At 39.4% G+C, this 21,981-nt stretch overlaps 3 protein-coding genes across 3 annotated transcripts; all 3 read left to right on the forward strand.

Annotated features, from left to right (window-relative positions):
* Positions 1–11,344: 11,344 nt before the first annotated feature.
* Positions 11,345–13,728, forward strand: LOC101297825 (cysteine-rich repeat secretory protein 12-like). Its single transcript, XM_004297398.1, has 3 exons — positions 11,345–11,906; positions 13,029–13,175; positions 13,381–13,728. The coding sequence occupies exons 1-3, from the start codon at positions 11,363–11,365 to the stop codon at positions 13,389–13,391; spliced, it is 702 nt and encodes a 233-aa protein (XP_004297446.1). The 5' UTR covers positions 11,345–11,362; the 3' UTR covers positions 13,392–13,728.
* A 1,931-nt stretch (positions 13,729–15,659) lies between these two features.
* On the forward strand, positions 15,660–16,425 carry LOC101298116. Its single transcript, XM_004297399.1, has one exon. It carries the CDS (start codon positions 15,742–15,744, stop codon positions 16,135–16,137), a length of 396 nt encoding a protein of 131 aa, XP_004297447.1. The 5' UTR covers positions 15,660–15,741; the 3' UTR covers positions 16,138–16,425.
* Positions 16,426–18,428: 2,003 nt separating this feature from the next.
* On the forward strand, positions 18,429–21,266 carry LOC101298411 (UBX domain-containing protein 6-like). Its single transcript, XM_004297400.1, has 3 exons — positions 18,429–19,323; positions 20,144–20,422; positions 20,776–21,266. The coding sequence occupies exons 1-3, from the start codon at positions 18,487–18,489 to the stop codon at positions 21,031–21,033; spliced, it is 1,374 nt and encodes a 457-aa protein (XP_004297448.1). The 5' UTR covers positions 18,429–18,486; the 3' UTR covers positions 21,034–21,266.
* The last annotated feature ends 715 nt before the right edge of the window (positions 21,267–21,981 follow it).

The raw sequence follows: 21,981 nt of genomic DNA on the forward strand, positions 1-21,981 counted from the left end.
GGGAGCGGTGTTCGCCGGAGCTCCGTTCACAATCCATGTCGACAATCGTCGGCGATAAGAAAGATAGTGTGTGTGACAGTGAGAGAGAGAGAGATTGACGAAACTGAGATCGATCAAAAACAGGTTAAATGAGAGAGAGGAGGGTAAAATGGTCATGTAAAAAGAGTGAAAATAGATCTTTATAACATTTAAGATGTTTTAAGGTGGTCACCTTATCATGTAACATGTTTTAATGGTGACATTTTTATCATGTGAAACATTTGAAAATTATTTTATCATTTGTACCTTCAAATGGTAGTTTATTGTTAAATGTCCTTTTTATTTCTTCCATGATATACACAAATATCTTGTCATTTCTTCTTTTTGGTCTCATATAACATAGATTTATATTCAAAATAGTAACGGACTTCTATTATATATTATTTCTATTATATTTATTATATATAAAGTATGAAATAAATATGAGACCCTATAAAAAATAATGACTATTTTTCAAGAATTTCTGGCCTAAAGGGGCATGCTTGTTTCTTTTAAGATTAAGAAAAATACGATCTATTTTGTACATTTCAACTTGAATTAGGGATTTCGTGTACAAATAAAAGTTAAGAAGCTAGAACGCCCATGTTGTTGTAATTCCACCCAGAAGGTAATTTGGACAATACTCAAGGCTCTAAGCTGAGTAGCAGGAGCAACTTTTAATTTATGGATCACAACATCAAACAATCTAACATCCGAATAGCAATTTCAGGGAGCAAAATCAGTAATATAAGTTAAAGCAGATCAAACTTTCCTAAATTCTCAAATGTCAAACCTAATTAGAGATCCTATTTCCAGCTAGCACAAAAAGATGTGAGCCTAAACCACAAAAAGATCTGAGCCTGAGCCTAAAATCAGTAACATAAGTTAAAGCAGATCAAACTTTCCTAAATTCTCAGATGTCAAACCTAATTAGAGATCCTATTTCCAGCTAGCACAAAAAGATCTGAACCTAAACCACAAAAAGATCTGAGCCTATTTCCAGCTAAGTGAAACATACATTCGAGTCAAAATAAACATTGGGGGACACTTCAACCTCTTCAATCTCTGATCTTCTAATCACTCCAAGCTGGCTCGCAACCTCTGCCGCTATTCTTCTGAGAATTTCTTTTGATACTGGGGCGCTGGAATCGGTAAGACAGTTGAAATCGGAAGGCTATTTGTTGCTGATTCAGAGGCGGCTAGGGTTCCCTCGTTCATCACCGGACTTATAGCACCACTGGGCATCGAGGGCTCAGCTGTCAGGTGCACTAGATAGAAAGTCATCTCATTCCCAGCAGCAGAGCACGTGCAAGACCCAATGGCCTGTGCTGCAGAATTAAGATTGTTCGTTATCACAGTAACCCTCTTTGCGAAGATGCTAGTGCACTGCTCTCGTCTTCCCTCTTGATCCACCACCACCTCATCATTATCGTCAGCACCACACAAGCAGCATTTGACACAAGTTTTAACCACATCTATTAGGTTTTGAAAATATTGGACTACAACTGCTATTAAGGCCACAATGGCGATGGCCATCACCAGACAGAACACTCATGGGTGCTCCATGAGTAGCCAAGACACATTGCCTATCGGGAGCTCTGCAGGGAGTTCTCTACCGGCTTGAGGGCTCTTCCCACCTCCTTTAGATTCCCCAAGTCCGCTTCCAGTTGTCGTAGATGTGGCGGGAGTCATCGGGGCAAGAGCAGTGGCCGGAGTGGAGCTCGGAGAGGAGTCTGTGAACTTGGGTCTTGCGCTAAGTGTTTTGTTGGGAAGATGACTATCTCTCCTACGAACGAGAGAGTCGAGACCTCGATGGGTAGTGGTTTTATGAGTCTGGTGAGCGAGAGAACCCCAATAACTTTGTGCTTTCCGATTCCGGCCGCCTCTGAAGCAGTAACATCATGCCTTCCAATTCCAACCCCCCAGTATGATGAAGAAACGAGCAGAAGAAGAGTGGCCCTACTTGCAACCTAGCTTGCAACGAGCAGAAGATCCTTAGAGATTGAAGTTGTTTAAGTGTCCCCGAATGTTTATTTTGACTCAAATATATGTTTTACTAAGCTCTTCGTTTAGGCTCTTCTAGCTCTTGATAATCGAAAGGTCTTCTAGCTCAGATCTTCCGATAGACATTCTAACACTCTCTTTTGATAATCGGAAGGTCTTCTAACTCTTATTACGCTTACCCAAAAAAAAAAAAAAGTTTTTTCTATGTGAGGGCCATGACAATAGTGGCAAACCTATCAATCTCAGGCGGCCAACAACAGAGAAACTTAGAAACACAAAAGGCTGATATACATTCCCATATAGAAATTAGAAGAACAACGATAGCTAATTAAAACATCAAGATGAAATCGAAAATTCAGAAAATTTTCACAGATGAAATCGAAAATTCATATTCATACGGAAATGCAACTGGACACATAGTAATTCAAACAAACAAGTTAAAAAGTTATATAGAATCTTTCCTAAATTCTCAGATGTCAAACCTAATTAGAGATCATATATATCTAGTTCATGATAGCACTCATCTAGTTCCAATTAGCACTCTCTTCCAGAGATTTCACAAAAAGATCAACCTAATTAGAGATTCTATCTAGTTCAAGCTAGCACTCATCTAGTTCCAGCTAGCTGAAAAAGATGTGAGCCTAAACCACAAAATGATCTGACCCTATTGCCAGCACAAATAGATCTGAGCCTAAAATTAGTAACATAAGTTAAAACAGATCAAACTTTCCTAAATTCTCAGATGTCAAACATAATTAGAGATCCTATTTTCAGCTAGCACAAAAAGATCTAAGCCTAAACCACAAAAAGATCTGAGCCTATTTCCAGCTAAGTGAAACATACATTCGAGTCAAAATAAACATTGGGGGACACTTCAACCTCTTCAATCTCGGATCTTTTGGTCACTCAAAGCTGGCTCGCAACCTCTGCCGCTATTCTTTTGAGAGTTTATTCTGAGTACTGGGGGGTTGGAATCGGAAGGCTATTTATTACTGATTCAGAGGCTGCTGGGGTTCCCTCGTTCATCACTGGACTCATAGCACCACTGGGCATCGAGGGCTCGGTTGTCAGGTGCACTAGAGAGAAAGTCATCTCATTCCCAACAGTAGAGCAAGTGCATGATCCAATGGCCTGCGCTGCAAAATTATGATTGTTCGTTATCACGGTAACCCTCTTTGTGAAGATGCTAGTGTGCCGCCCTCGTCTTCCCTCCTGATCAACTACCACCTCGTCACCACCGTCAGCACCACACAAGTAGCATTTGACACAAGTTTTAATTGCATCTATTAGGTTTTGAAAATATTGGACTACAACTGCTATTAAGGCCACAATGGCGATGGCCATCACCAGACAGAACACCCATGGGTGCTCCATGAGTAGCCAAGATACATTGCCTACCGAGAGCTCTGCGAGGAGTTCTCTGCCGGCTTGAGGGCTCCTTCCACCTCCTTTAGATTCCCCAAGTCCGCTTCCAGTTGTCGTAGATGTGGCTGTGGTCATCGGGGCAAGAGTGGTGGCCGGAGCAGAGCTCGGATAGGATTATGTGGTCAGAGTGGTGGCCGGAGCGGAGCTCGGAAAGGAGTCTGTGAACTTGGGTCTTGCGCTAAGTGTCCTGCTGGGAAGATGACTATCTCTCCTACGAACGAGAGAGTCGAGGCCTCAATGGGTAGTGGTTTTATGAGTCCGGTGAGCGAGAGAACCCTAATAACATTGTGCTTTTCGATTCCAGCCGCCTCTAAAGCAGTAACATCGCGCCTTCCGATTCCAGCCCCCCAGTACGATGAAGAAACGAGCAGAAAAATAGCGGCCCTGCTTGCTATCTAGCTTGCAACGAGTAGAAGATCCTCAGAGATTGAAGAAGTTGTTCAAGTGTCCCCAAATGTTTATTTTGACTCCAATATATGTTTTACTAAGCTCTTGGTTTAGGCTCTTTGGATAATCGGAAGGTCTTCTAGCTCAGATCTTTCGGTAGACATTTTAGCACTCTCTTTTGATAATTGGAATCGAAGGTCTTGTAACTCTTATTCCGCTTACCCGAAAAACAAAAAAAGTTTTTATATTTGAGGGCCATGACAATAGTGGCAAATCTATCAATCTCAGGCAGCCAACAACAAAGAAACTTAGAAACACAAAAGGCCGATATACATTCCCTTATAGAAGTTAGAAGAACAACGATAGCTAATTAAAACATCAAGATGAAATCGAAATTTCACAAAAAAATTTGAGCTAATCAAAAGAGCCTAAGCCAAGAGCTAAGTAAAACATATATTTGAGTCATAATAGACATTTGAGGACACTTGAGCAACTTCTTCAATCTCTGAGAATCTTCTACTCGTTGTAAGCTGGGTTGCAAGCAGGGCTGTTATTCTTTTGCTCTTTTCTTTATCGTACTAGGAGGCAGGAGTCATTGACAACAAAAAAAAGTTCTTGATTTTGGGTTGGTTTGAGAAGTACGTTCTCTTAGAATAAAATCAATTAGCATCGACACCTGCTTGAAGTATTGTAATAATACATAATTAGAAACGTGTTTCTAGGTTTTAATCAATGTTTTAATCACAATATTCATGCTTGATTGATCAAAATGGCTTGTTGCAAATTAAAAATAAGAGAGAGGCAGGGACCTAACATGCAAAAATAGTAGAGTTCTTGATTTTGGGTTGTGGAGGCCGAATCGATGTGGTTTTGATTATTTAATAAATTTTCGGGTAAGAGCGAGGAGATAGCTCTTATTCCGCTTACCCAACAAAAAAAAAAAAGTTTTTACTATGTGATGAGGGCCAACAACAAAGAAACTTAGAAACACAAAAGGCTGATATACATTCCCATATAGAAATTAGAAGAACAACGACAGCTAATTAAAACATCAAGATGAAATAAAAAATTCAGAAAATTTTCCCAGATGCAATCGAAAATTCTTATTCATACGGAAATGCAGCTGGACACATAGTAATTCAAACAAGCAAGTTAAAAAGCTATATAGAATCTTTCCTAAATTCTCAGATGTCAAACCTAATTAGAGATCATATATATCTAGTTCAAGCTAGCACTCATATAGTTCCAGCTAGCACTTTTTTCCAGAGATTTCACAAAAAGATCAACCTAATTAGAGATTCTATCTAGTTCATGCTAGCACTCATCTAGTTCCAGCTAGCACTCACTTATAGAGATTTCACAAAAAGATCTGAGCTAATCAAAAGAGCCTAAACCAAGAGCTAAGAAAAACATATATTTGAGTCATAATAGGCATTCGAGGACACTTGAGCAACTTCTTCAATCTCTAAGGATCTTCTACTCGTTGCAAGCTGGGTTGTAAGCAGGGCCGCTATTCTTCTGCTCGTTTCTACTCGTTTCTTCATCGTACTGGGGGGCTGGAGTCATTGACAACAGAAAGAAGTTCATGGTTTTGGGTTGGTTTGAGAAGTACGTTCTCTTTGAATAAGATCAATTAGCATCGATCACCTGCTTGAAGTACAGTAATAATACATACTTAGAAACGTGTTTCTAGGTTTTAATCAATGTTTTAATCACAATATTCATGCTTGATTGATCAAAATGGCTTGTTGCAAATTAAAAATAAGAGAGAAAGGCAAAAATAGTACAGTTCTTGATTTTGGGTTGTGGAGGCCGATTTATGCAGGGTCAGATGAATGCAGAGAAGGATGAAGAAATGGGAACTTCATGCACAGAGAATAATAATACTGAGGCGGTGAAGAATGAAGTTAAGACCAAGAATGAGAGTCAGTTGATGCAGGGTCAGATGAATGCAGAGAGGGATGAAGAAATGGGAATTTCCAGCACAGAGAAGAGCATTGGCGTCGGTGACTAATCTGTCCCGCGTTAATGTAAGTTGCTCTTCTGAACAGATAAACATTTCCCTTGGTGATCGATCGTTATACTTCTGGATATATGCACTATGTAGATTCAGATTATATTTGGATTTTTGTCTGGTTGTTTCATTAATAGTCTGTCAGGTGGATGGGGAAGGATCTTCTCTGTTCTGACCTAATAATGTCTGTAGGGATCAGGAATGTAGGTTTTATATTTTGTTCTGGGATGAGGGTTTTATAAAAGTTAGTCCAGGTTCATTCTGTTAAAAGGATATATCTGTATGTCTGCATATTCTCAACTTTGAAATGGACCTGATAATTCTCTAGGGTATGCTGTACTAAATTTCCATTCACTTAATGTCATGCAAACCTTTCTGAATAAAAAAAAAAAAAAAAAAAACTTACTATCTCTGCTGTATTCAAATTTTCTTTCCATTTCGATGTTAACCTAACTTTGGCTTTCCATTTCGATCTTTTGAAATTTGAACTCAGTCAAGGCTATCTGTGAAACCAGCAGAGCTCACAGACATCCTTAATTTAGCATTCGTTTAGTGACAGATGACAAAACAAGCTTTGAAATTGCATACTGTTCTTTTGCAAGTAGAGCTTTGCTCAACTGTGTAAACGAAATATATGTTATAGATCATATTTTCCTGAAACAGTTGTGTTTTTCCCTTGATTTTTCGTACTTACCAGACTTACCATTTGAAATTGTTATCAGTTGTTATTACTTAATTATTGGTGTTTTTATGGTCTGAGAAAAAGAAAGAAGCATTTCCAAATTCTAAGTACCTTCTGAAACTAATACATTGACATCTAGTCTTGTTCGATGTCTAAAACAATATTTACATCAGGGTTTGCAGATGGATCAACTCCTGTCAGTTTTGTAGCTTCTGGCAGATCGAGTACTGGTATGCTTTATACTAATTGAGTAATTGCTGCTATACTATCAAGATTGGTACTGAATAAGTCACTGTCGAAATGAAAAATAGCAACATATATTGGACTTCAACATCAAGTGGCAATTTGTTTTTTCCTAGAACTAACCTGTAGCTTGGCTGTGAAAGTCAGAAAGAGACGGGTTAGCTGGTTAATTGTAAAGAGGTGTTGGTATGCAAATTGTTACTGAGAAGTGAGGAACTACAAAATATGTTGCAATGCAGAATGCTAATAGAGTTTGTTGCATTCCACTTTACTATGTTCTACGCTATAGCTTATTGCCTTGTTGGTGGAAAATCTTCTTAGACCCCAACTTCTGCCTTTAATTACTTTCTTTGGGAAGAGAAAGAACCTTGCAACTTACAAGCTAAATCCGAAAACTTAAACTTATGGATCAAGTTCGCCGTAATCACACTAAAGCATCCGTTACAAAATTTGCTTCATGGTATAACTAATCGTTTATAATTAACTTGTTGATGGTATACATATTGATCTAAGAACAAATACACTCATTATAGTTTCAAAAAGGAAGGAAAAGGAATGACTTCACACGAATGATCGATCATATACAAAGCCAAATGGACATCATCTACGTACTGAGGGATCAGATCCCTGAGCATTGAAAGTATCTTGTGAATTTCAATTGAAAAGCAAATTAAAAATCACAGAATCTGTGATGATATCACAAATATAGGGTTTTCCAGCAAGCACTTCATATAGGCCTAAAGTACTCCCACTAGCAAAAGTTTGGAGCCCTCCTTGTAAAGTGACAAACCACGTAATTTCATTGTTTCCTTCGTAGAACCTTCAACAGGTTCAGAAATTAAACTACTTACCTTCAATTTTGATGTCTTTTCCTCATACCTTCAATCTCTATACATTTGGACTCCATGTCCAGCCATGAAAGACTTATTCATGAAATTAGCTCCATAATCATGCATCCTCAGTGTCATTGCTGCCCAAGAAGATATGCTGCAAGCGCTACAGAAGAAGAAGATTATTTGGACCTTCAAGAAATAACTGGTATATTTGCTCAAAGTGTTCTTCTATTGCTATCATGGATCCAAAGGAATGCAAGCCCCTATTTCAGAAAGTGCTTGAATTTTATAGATATATAGACCTCGAAGTGGACGAAGACATTCCCTATTTTTTGGTCGACAGTACTACAATGCACGAATTATTTCCTGAAGAAAATGTGGGGACTGTTGCTGGTTGTCACGTGGTAATTAACGATTCAATAAGGTTCGAGAGGATCAAACATCAAAGAATGTTTGAAACGAAAAGGAAAAATTGAAGTACAAAAAAGAATGGAGGTGTTAAAACATCCCAAGAAGCGTGGGTTCATGGCGTTCAAGAGGATCAAAAACTGTTTGAAAGGAACAAGGAAAGTTAAAGAAGCCAAGAAGCCACTCGCAGTAGTGTTAGTTTTGTTTGGGAAACCGAATGTGGAAATGAGTGCAACATTGGCACACGAAATGATGCATTCATTGCTGCACCTCAAACATGGTACCGGTTCATATGTTTTGGAAGAAACTCAACAAAGGGTTGAAGAAGGTGTTTGCCAAGTAATTGACTACATGTGGTTAAAGTGGTTTTGTTCTGATGGTTTTGATTCATCCTACATAACCAGTAGTATGGAAGCTGAGCATATGAGGGACTTGAAAGAGTTCTATGCTAAACCATATGAGATAGAAGGCTGTGAGATCAATCCTTATTGCCAAGAGTAAGAGATGCTAGGAAGGATGTAATCAAATTTGGCCTTACAACTACACTGGACCATTTCGTCAAAGAGGGGAGTCTCCCAGCTTGTTAAAACCTTGTTTCCTTGACTCTTTGTGAATCACTTTCAGCTTTTGTCGATGTGAGGCGCTCTGTCTTTCAAGTTCAGCTTTGTTTTGTTAAACAAAAAACAAATAGAAAAGTACTTAACAGCAACTGTGAGAGCTGTTAGATTAGATAGAGAGTCTAGATTTGATGAAATTTATGTAAATTTACACACTACTCACTTTAGAGGAGCCGGATCCGAACTAACCATCCCAAGTTGTCTAGGTCTCTAGGATATGTCGACTGTTTGCGACATTGCATGTAGACTTGCCTAGAACAAATAACGAACATTGTTGTGTGTTGATTGTTAATTATCATTCTTCGTTCATCAAGATAATTTCATACATGGTCTTGGAAATTTATATCATTCTTCAGGCCTCGAAATACTCTCTCAGCTGTTTCAACTGTTCCTTGCCTATTACTGTGGAGCGCTCTTCTGCTCTTGAGTTGTGCTACAGAAATCATGTGAACTCTGCCTCTTTCAATCTCTCTTGTTATCTCACAGATTCCATGGTGATCATTGACTAGTAATCTTTCTTCTCCAAACCCCGATTTACTTTGATGAAAACTAGTAGATTCTTTTGCACCAAGTAAATTTCAGTCTTCCAATTCAAATCATTTATTTCTGAACATAATATAAGAACCACAACTGAAATTCAATCAGGAAAATCCTACAGAAGACTAGAATAAAACGAATATGTAAGCAGTGGTGGTGGGAAACCTTATCGATCTTAAGGCAAAAAAGCTATTTGTCCTTAGAATCAAAATCCTTTTATGACAAAAACCCCATGTCTTTATTATCAAAGAAACTTCATAACCATTGAAGGGGGACCTTCCTTCCCTCTTGCATCTTTCTTTTCCAAAATTTCCATTTCATTTGATGGAAGTAGCTAGGTCTCCACTCTCTAACGACAGCAAGCAGTATTTTAAACTTGTTTTCATGACTCCACACATTCACATTTAGTCAGTCAATTACATATGAAACAGTATGTATTGTCCTTGTCTTGATGTGATATAAGATGTAGAAATATTGGCACGTTAATAGTATAAGGACAGTGGCTCCTCATACATATTGATACACATAAATACTACATATTAGAACGTGTAATGTCATGTCATATACGTTTTAAATTGTAACAATACTTCACATTATTGATCGCTATCTCATAGATGCTTTGCTGCAGGATGATCATATATACTTCTCATCTTCAATAAGACAATGTTATGCTTTCCATTTACTGTATATCAATCGAGCTAGAGTAGTACGTATTTTGTTATTCACGTACATTATGTGTAGTTAATTTGATTTGAATACATAGGATGACATATTGTGTGGATTTGATTAGAGAATACAGTCGTAATCATCGATTTTTTTAGTGATAAAAGATAGAAAGAGACTTGAAGCGCCCATCAATAATTGGTGTTCAATAGGCAATAATCATTTAGCCGTTTTTTTTTTTAAGGAAAATGAACTTGCGTAGGCTGTGTAATATAATTGGGACATGTTAGATATTGATCTAGATACACCATATCGTATAAATTAGTGTATACTACTTCTCACTGTTTTTTCACCATCAATTACTAATGGCGCCTTGACTATATATAGTCAAGAGCAGTTCAAATCAATCGAGCTCGACAGGCTAACAAATTTAAACTTAACAAACAAGTTAAAGTCAAGTCTCTTAAAAAGAATTTATAAGTCATTGCGTTTAATCTCAATGACTTAACAACTGATCGACGATTCAGTTGGTGATCGAAACCCATGAATTGCTGTATGCATGTTATTATACCTCTGCTGCTTGTTATAGTACGTCTTACCAACTGACCTTTAAAAAGGGAATAAGTCACCTAAAGCCCTCATGGTATCGTTTGGTAAATGAACCCTAGATATCGTTGAGTTGATGGACCATCTTAACTAACCATATGCATGTATGAAAGAAATTAATTCCAATTTACAAACCCCTAATTTTCGAAGCCCCCCCCTTTAGATTACTCGGTTATATATATACCATTACCACCCACACTCATAATTCACAAATAATATAGTGGCAAAAATACCCAGTCTCACACAACGTACACTTGTAAATCATTTCATTTTCTAGTCCAACCACATACGATGGAGGACTATACATAACTAGTAGCAGTATAGTTTGTAACTCAAGTCATCCCTGTCCAGATAACACTACTTCCTTCTGAAGCTGATGTGGTCAACCCTAACCAAATCCCTCACCAATAATTGACTTCTAATTTCCCCAATAATACTTCACGAACCCACTTAACACGTAAACTAGCTACCTCAAAAGCTTAAACGTACGTACTCGCTCACTGAGTCACCACTCGCCCCACCCAACCTAGCTAGCCATTTTTGCCTTCAAAAACATCAACCATAATTCCAAATACATCAAAGTTTCCCCAGTAGATCCTCCTTTACGTAAATTCCATTCCAAGCAATAGCCCTAGCTTCCAGTCCTTCCACAACTCTCTATCTATATTTTCATAAATCATAACCACCCCTCTCTTTCATATTCTTCCTTCTCTCTCACACAACACGTACAAGCATGTCTCTAACTCAAAAGGCCACCGCAAGTTTCTCCGTGTTCGTTATTGTTACTCTCATCTGCTTCGCATCTCCGTCGTCCTCCGCAACCGACACGTTCATCTACGGCGGTTGCTCACAGCTCAAGTTCCTCCCCGGCTCGTCTTACGAGATGAAGCTCAACTCCATCCTGGCCTCCGTGGTCAACTCGGCCATGTTCACTACTTACAACAACTTCACCGTCCCCGGGTCGTCTGGCACTGCGGACACGCTCTACGGCGTGTTTCAGTGCCGCGGCGACCTCAGCGGCACTGACTGCGCGCAGTGCGTGGCGCGCGCAGTCAGCCAGCTCGGCACGCTCTGTCTCGACGCGTGCGGGGGCGCGTTGCAGCTTGACGGGTGCTTCGTCAAGTACGACAACGCCACTTTCTTGGGGGTGGAGGACAAGACGGTGGTGATGAAGAAGTGTGGACCGTCGATCGGGTATGACTCCGACGGGTTGACCAAGAGGGATGCTGTGCTGGCGTATCTAGGGACCAGCGACGGGGCCTACCGGCCGTTCAGGGTGAGTGGCGCCGGGAATGTCCAAGGTGTGGCGCAGTGCGTAGGGGACTTGAGTCCGAGCGAGTGCCAGGATTGTCTGTCCGACGCCGTAGGGCAGCTGAGGGCGAGCTGCGGGACCAGCGGCTGGGGGGACTTGTTCATGGCCAAGTGCTACGCGCGCTACTCGGAAGGTGGATATCACTCGCACGGCCATGGTAAGCAGTTTCGCCACTCCACACGGTGGTGGTTCATAGTTCTTCTGGTTTTTTGCTGTTTCTCCTTCGGTTAATTTAAAATTACTGATAACCCCATGTAGAGTATGTGTTGGATGGTTGTTTTGGTAATTTTCTGTTTCGAATTTCTTCCTCTGTTTTTTCTTTGTGCTATTATTTGTGTGTCGAAGTGTCTTCATGTGTGTTGTTGTACTTACGTGAGTAGGTTTGATGATGATGTACCACTAATGGGATGTTTGATGAATTAGTGGTGACTGATTAGGAATATCTTAAGTGTTTTGTGTTTTGATAATGATTATCGTGATGGATTTGCGGTTCATATTAGAAATATCTTAAGTGATTTGTGTTTCGATAATGATTATCGTGATGGATTTACGGTTCATATTTATACGTAAGATAATTCTTCCGTCTATTTCCGATCACAGTCTTTGAATTTAATCTAATTGCATTACCAAGTCAAAATGAGACGTTAGCATTATGTATGAAATATGTACATCCTTCTACTCAAGCATGACTGTTTATCAAATGCGATGACATCAAAAAGTAGAAGGTCCCAGAATTTGTGTTTTGGGTATGATTCATTTAAGCATTCTACTTTAAAGTTTAAACGAATTAGTCTTAGAATATGTTTGTTAAAGTAGTATCGGATTTGATTATGTGTATACGTAGCAAACAAGGATAAAGCTCTTTTAGAAAGTTCTTGGTTTTAAATTTGCATATATGATGAATGACTCAATGTGAGAAATAGACCCCGTTTGAATTCCTGTCTCTTCAGAAATTGAGATGATAATCCAACACAAAGACTGATCCTTAATGCTGTAATGCCAGACCGTGATGAAGAGACCCTAAACCTTAAACAAAGCCTCATTACTTGCTGCAATGAAATTAGGGATTGCAGAACAATGCAATCACAAAGTCATATGAAAGAGGTTAATCATATAACGATTGGTGATTGGATACTGTTCATGACCCAATTATTTGAAAGATTTTGGATCAATTTAAGTAGCATTACATTGCAATAATTGAGTAGTTTATGATTTGATCATACTTTATTCTATTTGTTGTGCATAAAGCTAAAGTGAAATATTCTTGTTCTGCCTTTAGATCACAGTGACGACAACGATGATGATGATGATGATCTTGATAGGACACTTGCAATACTGATTGGGATCATAGCAGCAGTTGCATTAATCGTCGTATTTCTTTCTTACTTCAGAAAATATTTGTGTGGAGATGACTGTGATGAAAAAGGTACAACTCTATTTCTCTATTTTGGCTCCCAGAATTTGATTCAAAATCTGCAGTTCTGTGATCTGTATAACTTTCCCTTGTGTTTTGCAATTGCAATCGTAAATGTGGTAAAAGCTAATGTGAAATAGTGGTAGTTTGTATCGAATACAGCGCTGCGCGCATGTTAGATAAATCCTTACAGATCAAAATTCTTGATATTATGCAGGTGGAAAATGAGTGGAGGCTTTGTGGATATTTCTGAAAGTAGTACTGCAACTCGCACTAGTCCTTTCCTGGTATTTAACTTGGCTTTAGGTTTCTTTTCAATTCAATTTTTATTTTTATCCCTCCATAGCTCTTCTGAAGTCTGCTTTATATTTTCTGTAAAGAGCACAACAGTGAGGGTAGATAGAAAAAGATGTGTATGGATAGAAAAGCCATACATAAAGCTAGCTACTTTGAAGCAAATGTATGAAGCTTTCAATAAGAAAAACAAAAAAGCACAGAAAGATTCCTACCAGAGCCCCTTTTCAATTGAGTCTTTAGCATATTGTTAGCTCAATTAGCTTGTTTATTACTAGCTCATGTGTATAAAGAGCATAATTAGCCTTCTGGGAAAAGGGCACTTTGTGATGCTTTTTCTTTCCTTGTTTTTGACGGTTGTGGTTTGAGACTTTTGGCAACTTTGTGTAGACTGGGAAGCTTTTAATTTGAACCGAAAGTGAGATAGTCATGTTGAATCTAACTTCATGCCTATTCAGAGGTCATTGCATACTTCTTCATCTCATAGGTTCTCACAATGGTGGCCAAACCAATTATGCAGTAGGGTGTTGTTTCTAGCTTTCAATAGTGCAATTGACTGCAATTTTTCCTCATATTTGACTGTGTTTGCTGCCTTAATCTCCAAGAAGAGGGATTTGGTCAAGAAAATATATACTATGGGATTTCAGAGATGTTCAGTGATGAACCAAACAATGATTGAAGCAAAGTTCTGTGATATAATATGCTTTGAAGAGGGATGGACTAAACATATATTATAAAGCCACAATCACAATTGGCATGGATATAATATGTTCTGTTAAAACTAATCACTATATTCTCTCTACCCTATTGTCCATTTGCTTTTGGTTTTGTTTTTATAACCTAGGAGATTTCACCTGTCCTAATCTACTTGGCAGAAGAATTCTATGAAGCTTCCTCTATCTCTATCTCAACTATTTCCACAGAAACTTCCAACTTCTCCTGTTTGTATAGTACAGTCTGCATAATTTGAAGCCATGAATGACAAGAAAGAATCCTGTAGATAATCACAAATGGTGTAATATATGGATGACAAAAGGAATGACAAGTAAGGGGACTGATTAGAATAATTTGTAAAGTAAAACTTTATATTATCAAGTAATTAAGCAATATGCATGATTAAGGTACCAGAGTAGAATGGTTTAGCTTTAAGGGTCAAATATAAGTATGGACTATATACTGAAGGCCTTTACAAGTTCTTTCTTTCCTTTTCTCTTTTTCTTTTGTGTTGTTGTGGGGTTTGTTGTTAATGAAAGTGACAAAGAAGCTGCCTGAACCTATTTCAATGGTCTTTAGTCTAGAACTGTATACAGTTTCTTCCATTTTGTGAGTACTGTATGTAAATAGGTAATAAAACAAAAGGTTTATCAAACAAAGAGAAATAGCAAGGGAACTGGTATTTATGGAACTTCCTGAGAATGATAAGAAATCTCTTTCAGTTGGACTAGTATTATACATGGAAAAAGAGAGGGATAGGTATTATGACAACCTCATCAGTTTGGTTGGTTCAAAATGATATGAATGCTATAGATGGTGATAATTCAGAGTTAGGTTGATTCTAAACTAGCTGCAGAAATAGTTGCCTAAACTCTATTTAGGGAAGCAACAGTCTCCAACATGCACTACTGATGTAAACAAGAAAGAATGGAGGAAGGCAACTGCAAACGAACTTAGTTGAAGCTCACAATGACTACACTAGCTGTACTACATATTACTGCTAGTTTCGGGAGAAATTTATTACTAATTAGTGAGACAGTCTTGTCACGCGACACGTCCGACCTACCAATTACATTTCAGAATCATAAATTAACATAACCAAAATACTCATATTTTACATCCGAAAAGCTCAAAATATCACTATTTTGAGTACTTTGTTTTCATTTGTACACGGTGTGATGTTCTATATATGAGAGAAAAACTTCAAGTGCTTTTGACTAAATCACTAGTAGCAAAAGCACTTTAGAAAACCGAATGCCAAACAAGGCACACAAAGAACTGGGCCTGGCCGCTTGGGTCACAAAGATCATAGAAAAGTTGAACCGGCCCAAAATGACCGCACAGAACCCGAATCTCTCAAACGTGTCCACCTGTATCACGAATGTCGACCAGACGAAGCAACCTCCCGCCACGCGTCGCGCCATCCCCAATTCCCCAAAACGCACCGTTTCAACGACCATAAAACCAAACCAATCGCTCAGGTCCATCATCAATTCCACACTCACCAGTCTGAGAAATCCAAATCTCCATTTTCACGAAGCAAACGAAACCCTAGGAAATCAGATCTCCGATGGCTCTAGAGTGGGTGGTGCTAGGCTACGCCGCCGGCGCAGAGGCCGTGATGGTCCTCCTCCTCACGCTCCCCGGCCTCGACGGCCTCCGCAAGGGCCTCGTGGCCGTCACGCGCAACCTCCTGAAGCCGTTCCTCTCGGTGGTGCCGTTCTGCCTCTTCCTCCTCATGGACATCTACTGGAAGTACGAGAACCGGCCGAACTGCGACGGCGACTCCTGCACGCCGTCGGAGCACCTCCGCCACCAGAAGTCCATCATGAAGAGCCAGCGCAACGCGCTTCTCATCGCCGCCGCGCTCATCTTCTACTGGCTGCTCTACACCGTCACTCACCTTGTGGTCCGGATCGAGCAGCTCAACCAGCGCGTGGAGCGATTGAAGAAGAACCAGGACTGAGTCGGAATCGGTCTGTGTGTGTTTTCTCTGATCTTGAAATGTGGATCTTGTTTCAATGTGAATCGGTTAAGAGATATTTTGTGTTTGTGTTGCGGAGATAATTGCGTTTTATTATAGTGCCTTTTGATCAGTTTTCGGAATTCTAGCTATGTTATGCTATAGTGTTGTTCGCTAGGGTTTCGTACTCAAATTCTGAAATTTAAGGACTAATTTTCATTCTGTGACTATGAATGTGTGATTTAGACCAACGAATGTTCATACTCGATAATATTTTGCTCTTAGGCTGCTAGTTGCTATGTGTTTATATATAATGGGAGTGGCAATTTGTCGGCGTTGTACATTGATTGAACTTGGGAGGTTTCATGTTGAAATTGTTTTACACCATTTAGGCTGTTCTGTACATTTGCCTTCTATGCCACATTAGCCTTGTTGATTTGGACTGCGACTGTCATGATGATTGAAATCAATCTCTAAATGTACATTCTCATGCAGACATTCTTGGTGTGTCATTTGTGGTGGCATTTAGGGATAGAAGGAGAACTTAGAAATTCTTTACATTTCTTTTGGTGATTGTGTTGAGTAATTGGGATTTGGCAGAGGGGGTTGCATGTTTTGGCAATTTGGCAGAGCATGTTTTGGTGTATTTCATACAGCTACGTCACTTGTGATATAGGAACATGAAAGCCTGCTTGGGACAAGGCTATTTGCAATGCTAGCATCTAGGGGATACTGATTCTACATTGTGTAGTTCCTTGGGTTGCAGCTTTATAAGAGTCTTAGTTATTTGATATAATCGTATAGTTATAGTTAGCGGATATAATCGTAAAGTTATAGTTAGCAGATATATCCTTTATAAGAGTCGAATTGTTTCTGGTTATTATGAGATTTGGATTCCTGTGAACTTGCTTCATGGGCAAGAGCTCATGAAGCTGGTACTTTGGTTTTGATCACCCTTTGTGATCCTTAGTAGAGTTTTTCTTGTGTTAATGATTCACATTTGTTTGGACTTGTGGAATTCCCTTTGTGAACTTAAGAGGAAACATAGAGCTTTTCTTTTATTAATAATGATTCATAATTGTTTGAACTTGTGGAATAGAATGATTTCTCTGCGATTTCAACTAAGGACATGCGACATTTGATTAAAATCTCTGTGCTATAATCAATAATTTTAGGTGGAGATGATGTTCTCGGACAAACTTTTGTTTTTTTGGTTTTTAGAAGAGTTTCAATGGGGGTTCTCACGCATTTACAAAAGAATAACATCTATTGGGGGTGTTTATCCTCACTTAATGAGGAACTGGGAGCTCACATTCATGAAGTCGGATATCAGCAACATATTAGCAGTGTCACCCAGTAGCCAGTAGGCATGAATTTCGTTTACACTTGCCGTGACCACGGTTGGTTACTTGCGTGGTTTAGATATGGTCGTTCCTTCAGTATGGGGAGAACGAGCATCAATCTCCTTCACTTTTGTTGTTTGTATCAAGCATGTGAAATAAACAACGTTTTAGTCTTAACAAAGTGAAACATCATTAGTCTCCTTCACTTCTAATCTTTGAATCAACCATGTGTTAAATGAACATAACAATATTGTGAAATATGTAACCGATGATGGGACCCGTCATTTAAACTCATGGGTTAGATCCAAGAAGACTCTTTCTAAAAGAAAAGGAAAGTATTTACGAGTGAATGAATCGATATCGATTCCGGATAGATTGATCTTTAAAACCAAATCAAATTCTTGAGTGTACATGAATTGGTCCATGTTAAGAGGGTGAAACATACACCAGTGTCAGATTTCTTCAGTTTTTTTTTTTTAGTAAACAGGAGTCAGGTAGATCAGAGTACTCTCCTATTTTAAATTTATTAATAAAAAAGAGAGATTACAATCGAGTTGGATGACACTAAAGTCAGTACCCGAAAACATCAAATAAGAGACATCAAACTACACTATAAAACAAATCAATGAAAACAAAAATTTAGGATACCAAACTTATCTCGTTGGTAGACGCATGAATACATTTATTTGAAATCAAATATATCTTTCAAGTGAAAGAGATACCTATTATTTTATTTCGAATAAGTGATAATTCCTTGCTTATAAAACTAATGATGCAAGAGTTATACATTCCCCAACAAGAAATCGCAATAAGATTATAACTGCCGCGTCCGTTTGGCGGGGAAAATTATCCAACGAACCGCGTCGGAGCAAAGTCAACAGCGACTAATATATCTTTCTCTTCCTCCCAGCTCCCCAAAATCCCCTAATTCCAATTTTGACCTCCATTCTCAGCTCTTTCAATTCTTGCTCTTCAACCTGTAAACAAACCCGAGATTCCCACCGGAATAATGGACGACATGAAGGACAAGGTCAAGGGCTTCATCAAGAACCCCTTCTCCTCTTCCTCCTCCGGCAAATTCAAAGGCCAAGGCCGAGTCCTCGGCTCCTCCTCCTCCTCCTCCTCCGGTCCCGCCAATTCCCCGATCCTCGGCCGCGCCGCCCAACCCAATCCCAAGCCCAAGCCCAACCCCGTCTCCACCTCCAAGCCTCCGCCGCAGAAACCCCAACCCCCGGCGAATCCAAAGCCCAGTAGTCGAGAGGGCTTTGATCCCTTCGACGCTCTCATAACTCCGGGGAAGAGATCCCAGAACGGCTTCACTCTCAACGTCTTCGATTGCCCAATCTGCGGTAAATCTTTCCGGTCAGAAGACGAGGTCTCCGTTCACGTTGACACCTGTGTTAACAGCTCAGACGAGAACAACAGTGCCGAAGGTGTTTCAGGCTCGGTGGAGTCTCAATTGGAGGCCTGCGTTGGCGCATTTGCTTCGGGTTCGGGGAATGTGGAGGTTGTGGTGAGGCTGTTGAGGAATATAGTGAGGGAGCCGGAGAATGTGAAGTTCCGGAAAGTGAGGATGAGCAATCCGAAGATCAGGGAGGCGATTGGGGAGGTGGTGGGAGGTGTGGAGTTGCTGGAGTGTGTGGGGTTTGAGTTGAGAGAGGAGGAGGGGGAAATGTGGGCTGTGATGGAGGAGGTTCCTAACGCGGAGCGAATTGGTGTGATGAAGAAGGGGATAGAGTTGCTGGAACCACCAAAGGCGCAAGAACGGGAGAGGAAAGAGAAGTTGGTGTCTGATGGGTCTGGTGAGTTGGAGGAAGGGGTTGAACCGAAGAAGGTTGACAGACAGGTATATTGGTTGTTGATTGTGTTTAGTGAATTTAAGTGTGATCAATACTTGGCTGTTTGTTGTTGTTTCGCTTTTATTGAAGCTTTAGTGTTTAGTTGCTTTATTTGCATGTTGAGAGTTGGAAATTTGTGTTCTGATTGTAGGGTTTTAGTACAACTGAAAAATGGTTTGGTGAAGTAGATGATTTAAAAGATTGGATGAACTAGGTCTCTCCCAAATGAGTTGGAAATTTGTTGTTTCGCTTTTATTGAAGCTTTAGTGTTTAGTTTCATTGTTTCATGGTTTGGTAGTGAATGTGATTTAAAAGAGGTGGACAAGCTTTACTCCCATAAAAGGGATTCATAGAGCTATAAAAGCAAATCGTGATAATGATATCAGATGATGTAGGATTCTTTGGTTAATTGTGATACAACCGTATTCTATTGAACATCACCTAAAAAAAGTTAGGAATCCAATTGCAGATCCTTCTTCTTACTAATGGAGGTGAGATGGAACATTTGTACAACTGCTTGACAAAGCTTGTTAACTGTCATGTTTGCGTTTAAGCAGTCAGAAATTTGAGAAAAATTATGTTCAGGGTCTTCGTTTTGAACTTTTTCTTGTTACAATTCAGTGATTTTAGTTTGATACGTAGATGTAATTAGCTCAAAATTAACTCTCTTTGTTTTGTCTTATCAGTTTTCTTACTGTATGGTCAAGTGTGTAGTGTTATGTGGGAACTGGCATTTGGTGATTTTTATTGATCTTTACCATATCTTCTGTATGATCCGTCCTCGTTCATCAACGACTTATGATTCTACTTAAACTTTGGTTTGTTTAGACTAGGGTCTTCTTTTCTGTCTCTGAAAGTCTAGCTGCGAAAATTGAGCTACCAGAAAGTTTCTATAGCCTCTCAGCTATGGAGCTGAAAAGAGAAGCAGAAGCTAGAAAGAAGAAGATTGAAGATTCACAGATGCTGATACCAAAGTCATATAGGGAAAAGCAGGCAAAAGCTGCTAAAAAGAGGTACACAAAAACTGTTATCCGGGTCCAATTTCCTGACGGAGTGGTGCTCCAAGGTGTTTTTTCTCCTGCGGAACCTACTAGCGCTCTCTATGAGGTCATTCCTTTACCATTCTCCTAAATTATTGGGTTCTTTTTGTTTTTTTTTTTTACTGTTATTTAGATGTGTGATAGTGTGAAAATGAATGTATGAAGGACTTGGTGAATTAGAAAAACTGAATAAATAGAACTGCTAGAAGTAGTGTGTTTTTACTGAACAAGTGAAACATTTAGGACACAGTTGTGTTTGCTAGACCTTATAGCTGTATATATTTCTAAATAACTGCTGTTTGTAGCAATATCTATTTTCTCCATCTTACAAAAAATGCAGCTTTTGATGTTTGGGTTATATACACGTCTGTAATTGACTTGGATTGTGGGTTTAATTTTCCTTGTTCTTTGATGGAACAGTACGTCAGCTTAGCATTGAAAGAGCCTTGTTTGGAATTTGAACTGTTGAATCCTGTTGCTATCAAGAGGCGGGTGATCCCCCACTCTCCTGCACCAGGTGAGAGACCAGCAACACTAGCTGATGAGGACTTGGTCCCCTCTGCTCTTGTCAAGTTTAAACCTATGGAAACGGATACCATTGTTTTCACCGGGCTGTGCAATGAACTCCTTCAAATTAGTGAACCACTTGGAAACGGTTCAGCTCTTGGTCATGCATAAGCTCGGCATTGAAGGTTCGACCTATTCGTTTGCAGCATAGAGGCATATGATCTCTTATTCATGATTGTAACTTCTCAGCCAAACAAATCTTCACAGAGACCTATTCTTTCACCTTATACCAGTAGATCACAAATGTTATGGACCATGTACTTTTCTGTAATGCAAATGCCGCCTTTTTCTCCAGGCTTGTTGTGCAATGAACTTGATCATAACCGTGTCAATGTTTTGCTGTAAAATTCTTTGGTGACTAGTGCTTGGGAAGTTCATTTGGATTATAGTTGAAATCAGAATGCTCATTTTAGAGTTTAGACACCGTCTTCTACAGATTTCCAGGCCCTCAGAGCTCGACACAATGCTCATTTTCATCTTATTTACTATATTATTATAGCGCCTGGCGCGGTACTGTTCCCGTGAACAGTGACAGTTGGGTTTGGGCTTTTTTTCTCTCCTTGGGCTTTTGGGCCTGCGTCTCGCCGTTTTCTCATTCTTTTTCTTGCTCTCTCTCGATCTCTCTCGAAACTCCACCGAATCGTTTTTTCTTCATCTCTATGCGTCCTCTCCCTCTTCTTCGTTCCTGCCCTTTTCGAAAGGAGAAGAGAGATCGCTTCCTCAACTCTTTTCTTTCTCACTTTCGTTCTTCGAACTCAACCAAATCTCTTGATTTAGATTCAGACTCTTTCACCGTTCTGAAGTTTTCTGTTGGAAACGAATAAGAGTAGGTACTGTGTTCTGAATCCTTATCTGCGACGTTTGTTATAGTTTTTGGGATTTTGGATCTTCGATTTGGTACATGATTATGTAGATATTTAGATATCTCGACATCTATTGGTTTTGTTGTTTTCATTGATCTTCAGCAGATTTGATTCTGACACCTCAAGGTCGATTGGATTGGTTTCAAGCTAGGATCTCAGTGAATTTGATCTTTCCAGGTAAAGAATTTGATATTTT

Source organism: Fragaria vesca, linkage group LG4 (genome assembly GCF_000184155.1).
Source record: "Fragaria vesca subsp. vesca linkage group LG4, FraVesHawaii_1.0, whole genome shotgun sequence".
NCBI classification, from domain to species: domain Eukaryota; kingdom Viridiplantae; phylum Streptophyta; class Magnoliopsida; order Rosales; family Rosaceae; genus Fragaria; species Fragaria vesca.

Bases quoted from the DNA above. Each gene is read 5' to 3' on its own strand.
- LOC101297825 (XM_004297398.1), top strand. From the start codon at position 11,363: ATGTTCACTACTTACAACAACTTCACCGTCCCCGGGTCGTCTGGCACT. The intron at 11,907-13,028 runs GTAAGCAGTTTC...TTCTGCCTTTAG, and splicing joins ATATCACTCGCACGGCCATG to ATCACAGTGACGACAACGAT.
- LOC101298116 (XM_004297399.1), top strand. From the start codon at position 15,742: ATGGCTCTAGAGTGGGTGGTGCTAGGCTACGCCGCCGGCGCAGAGGCC.
- LOC101298411 (XM_004297400.1), top strand. From the start codon at position 18,487: ATGGACGACATGAAGGACAAGGTCAAGGGCTTCATCAAGAACCCCTTC. The intron at 19,324-20,143 runs GTATATTGGTTG...TGGTTTGTTTAG, and splicing joins CGAAGAAGGTTGACAGACAG to ACTAGGGTCTTCTTTTCTGT. The intron at 20,423-20,775 runs GTCATTCCTTTA...TTGATGGAACAG, and splicing joins CTACTAGCGCTCTCTATGAG to TACGTCAGCTTAGCATTGAA.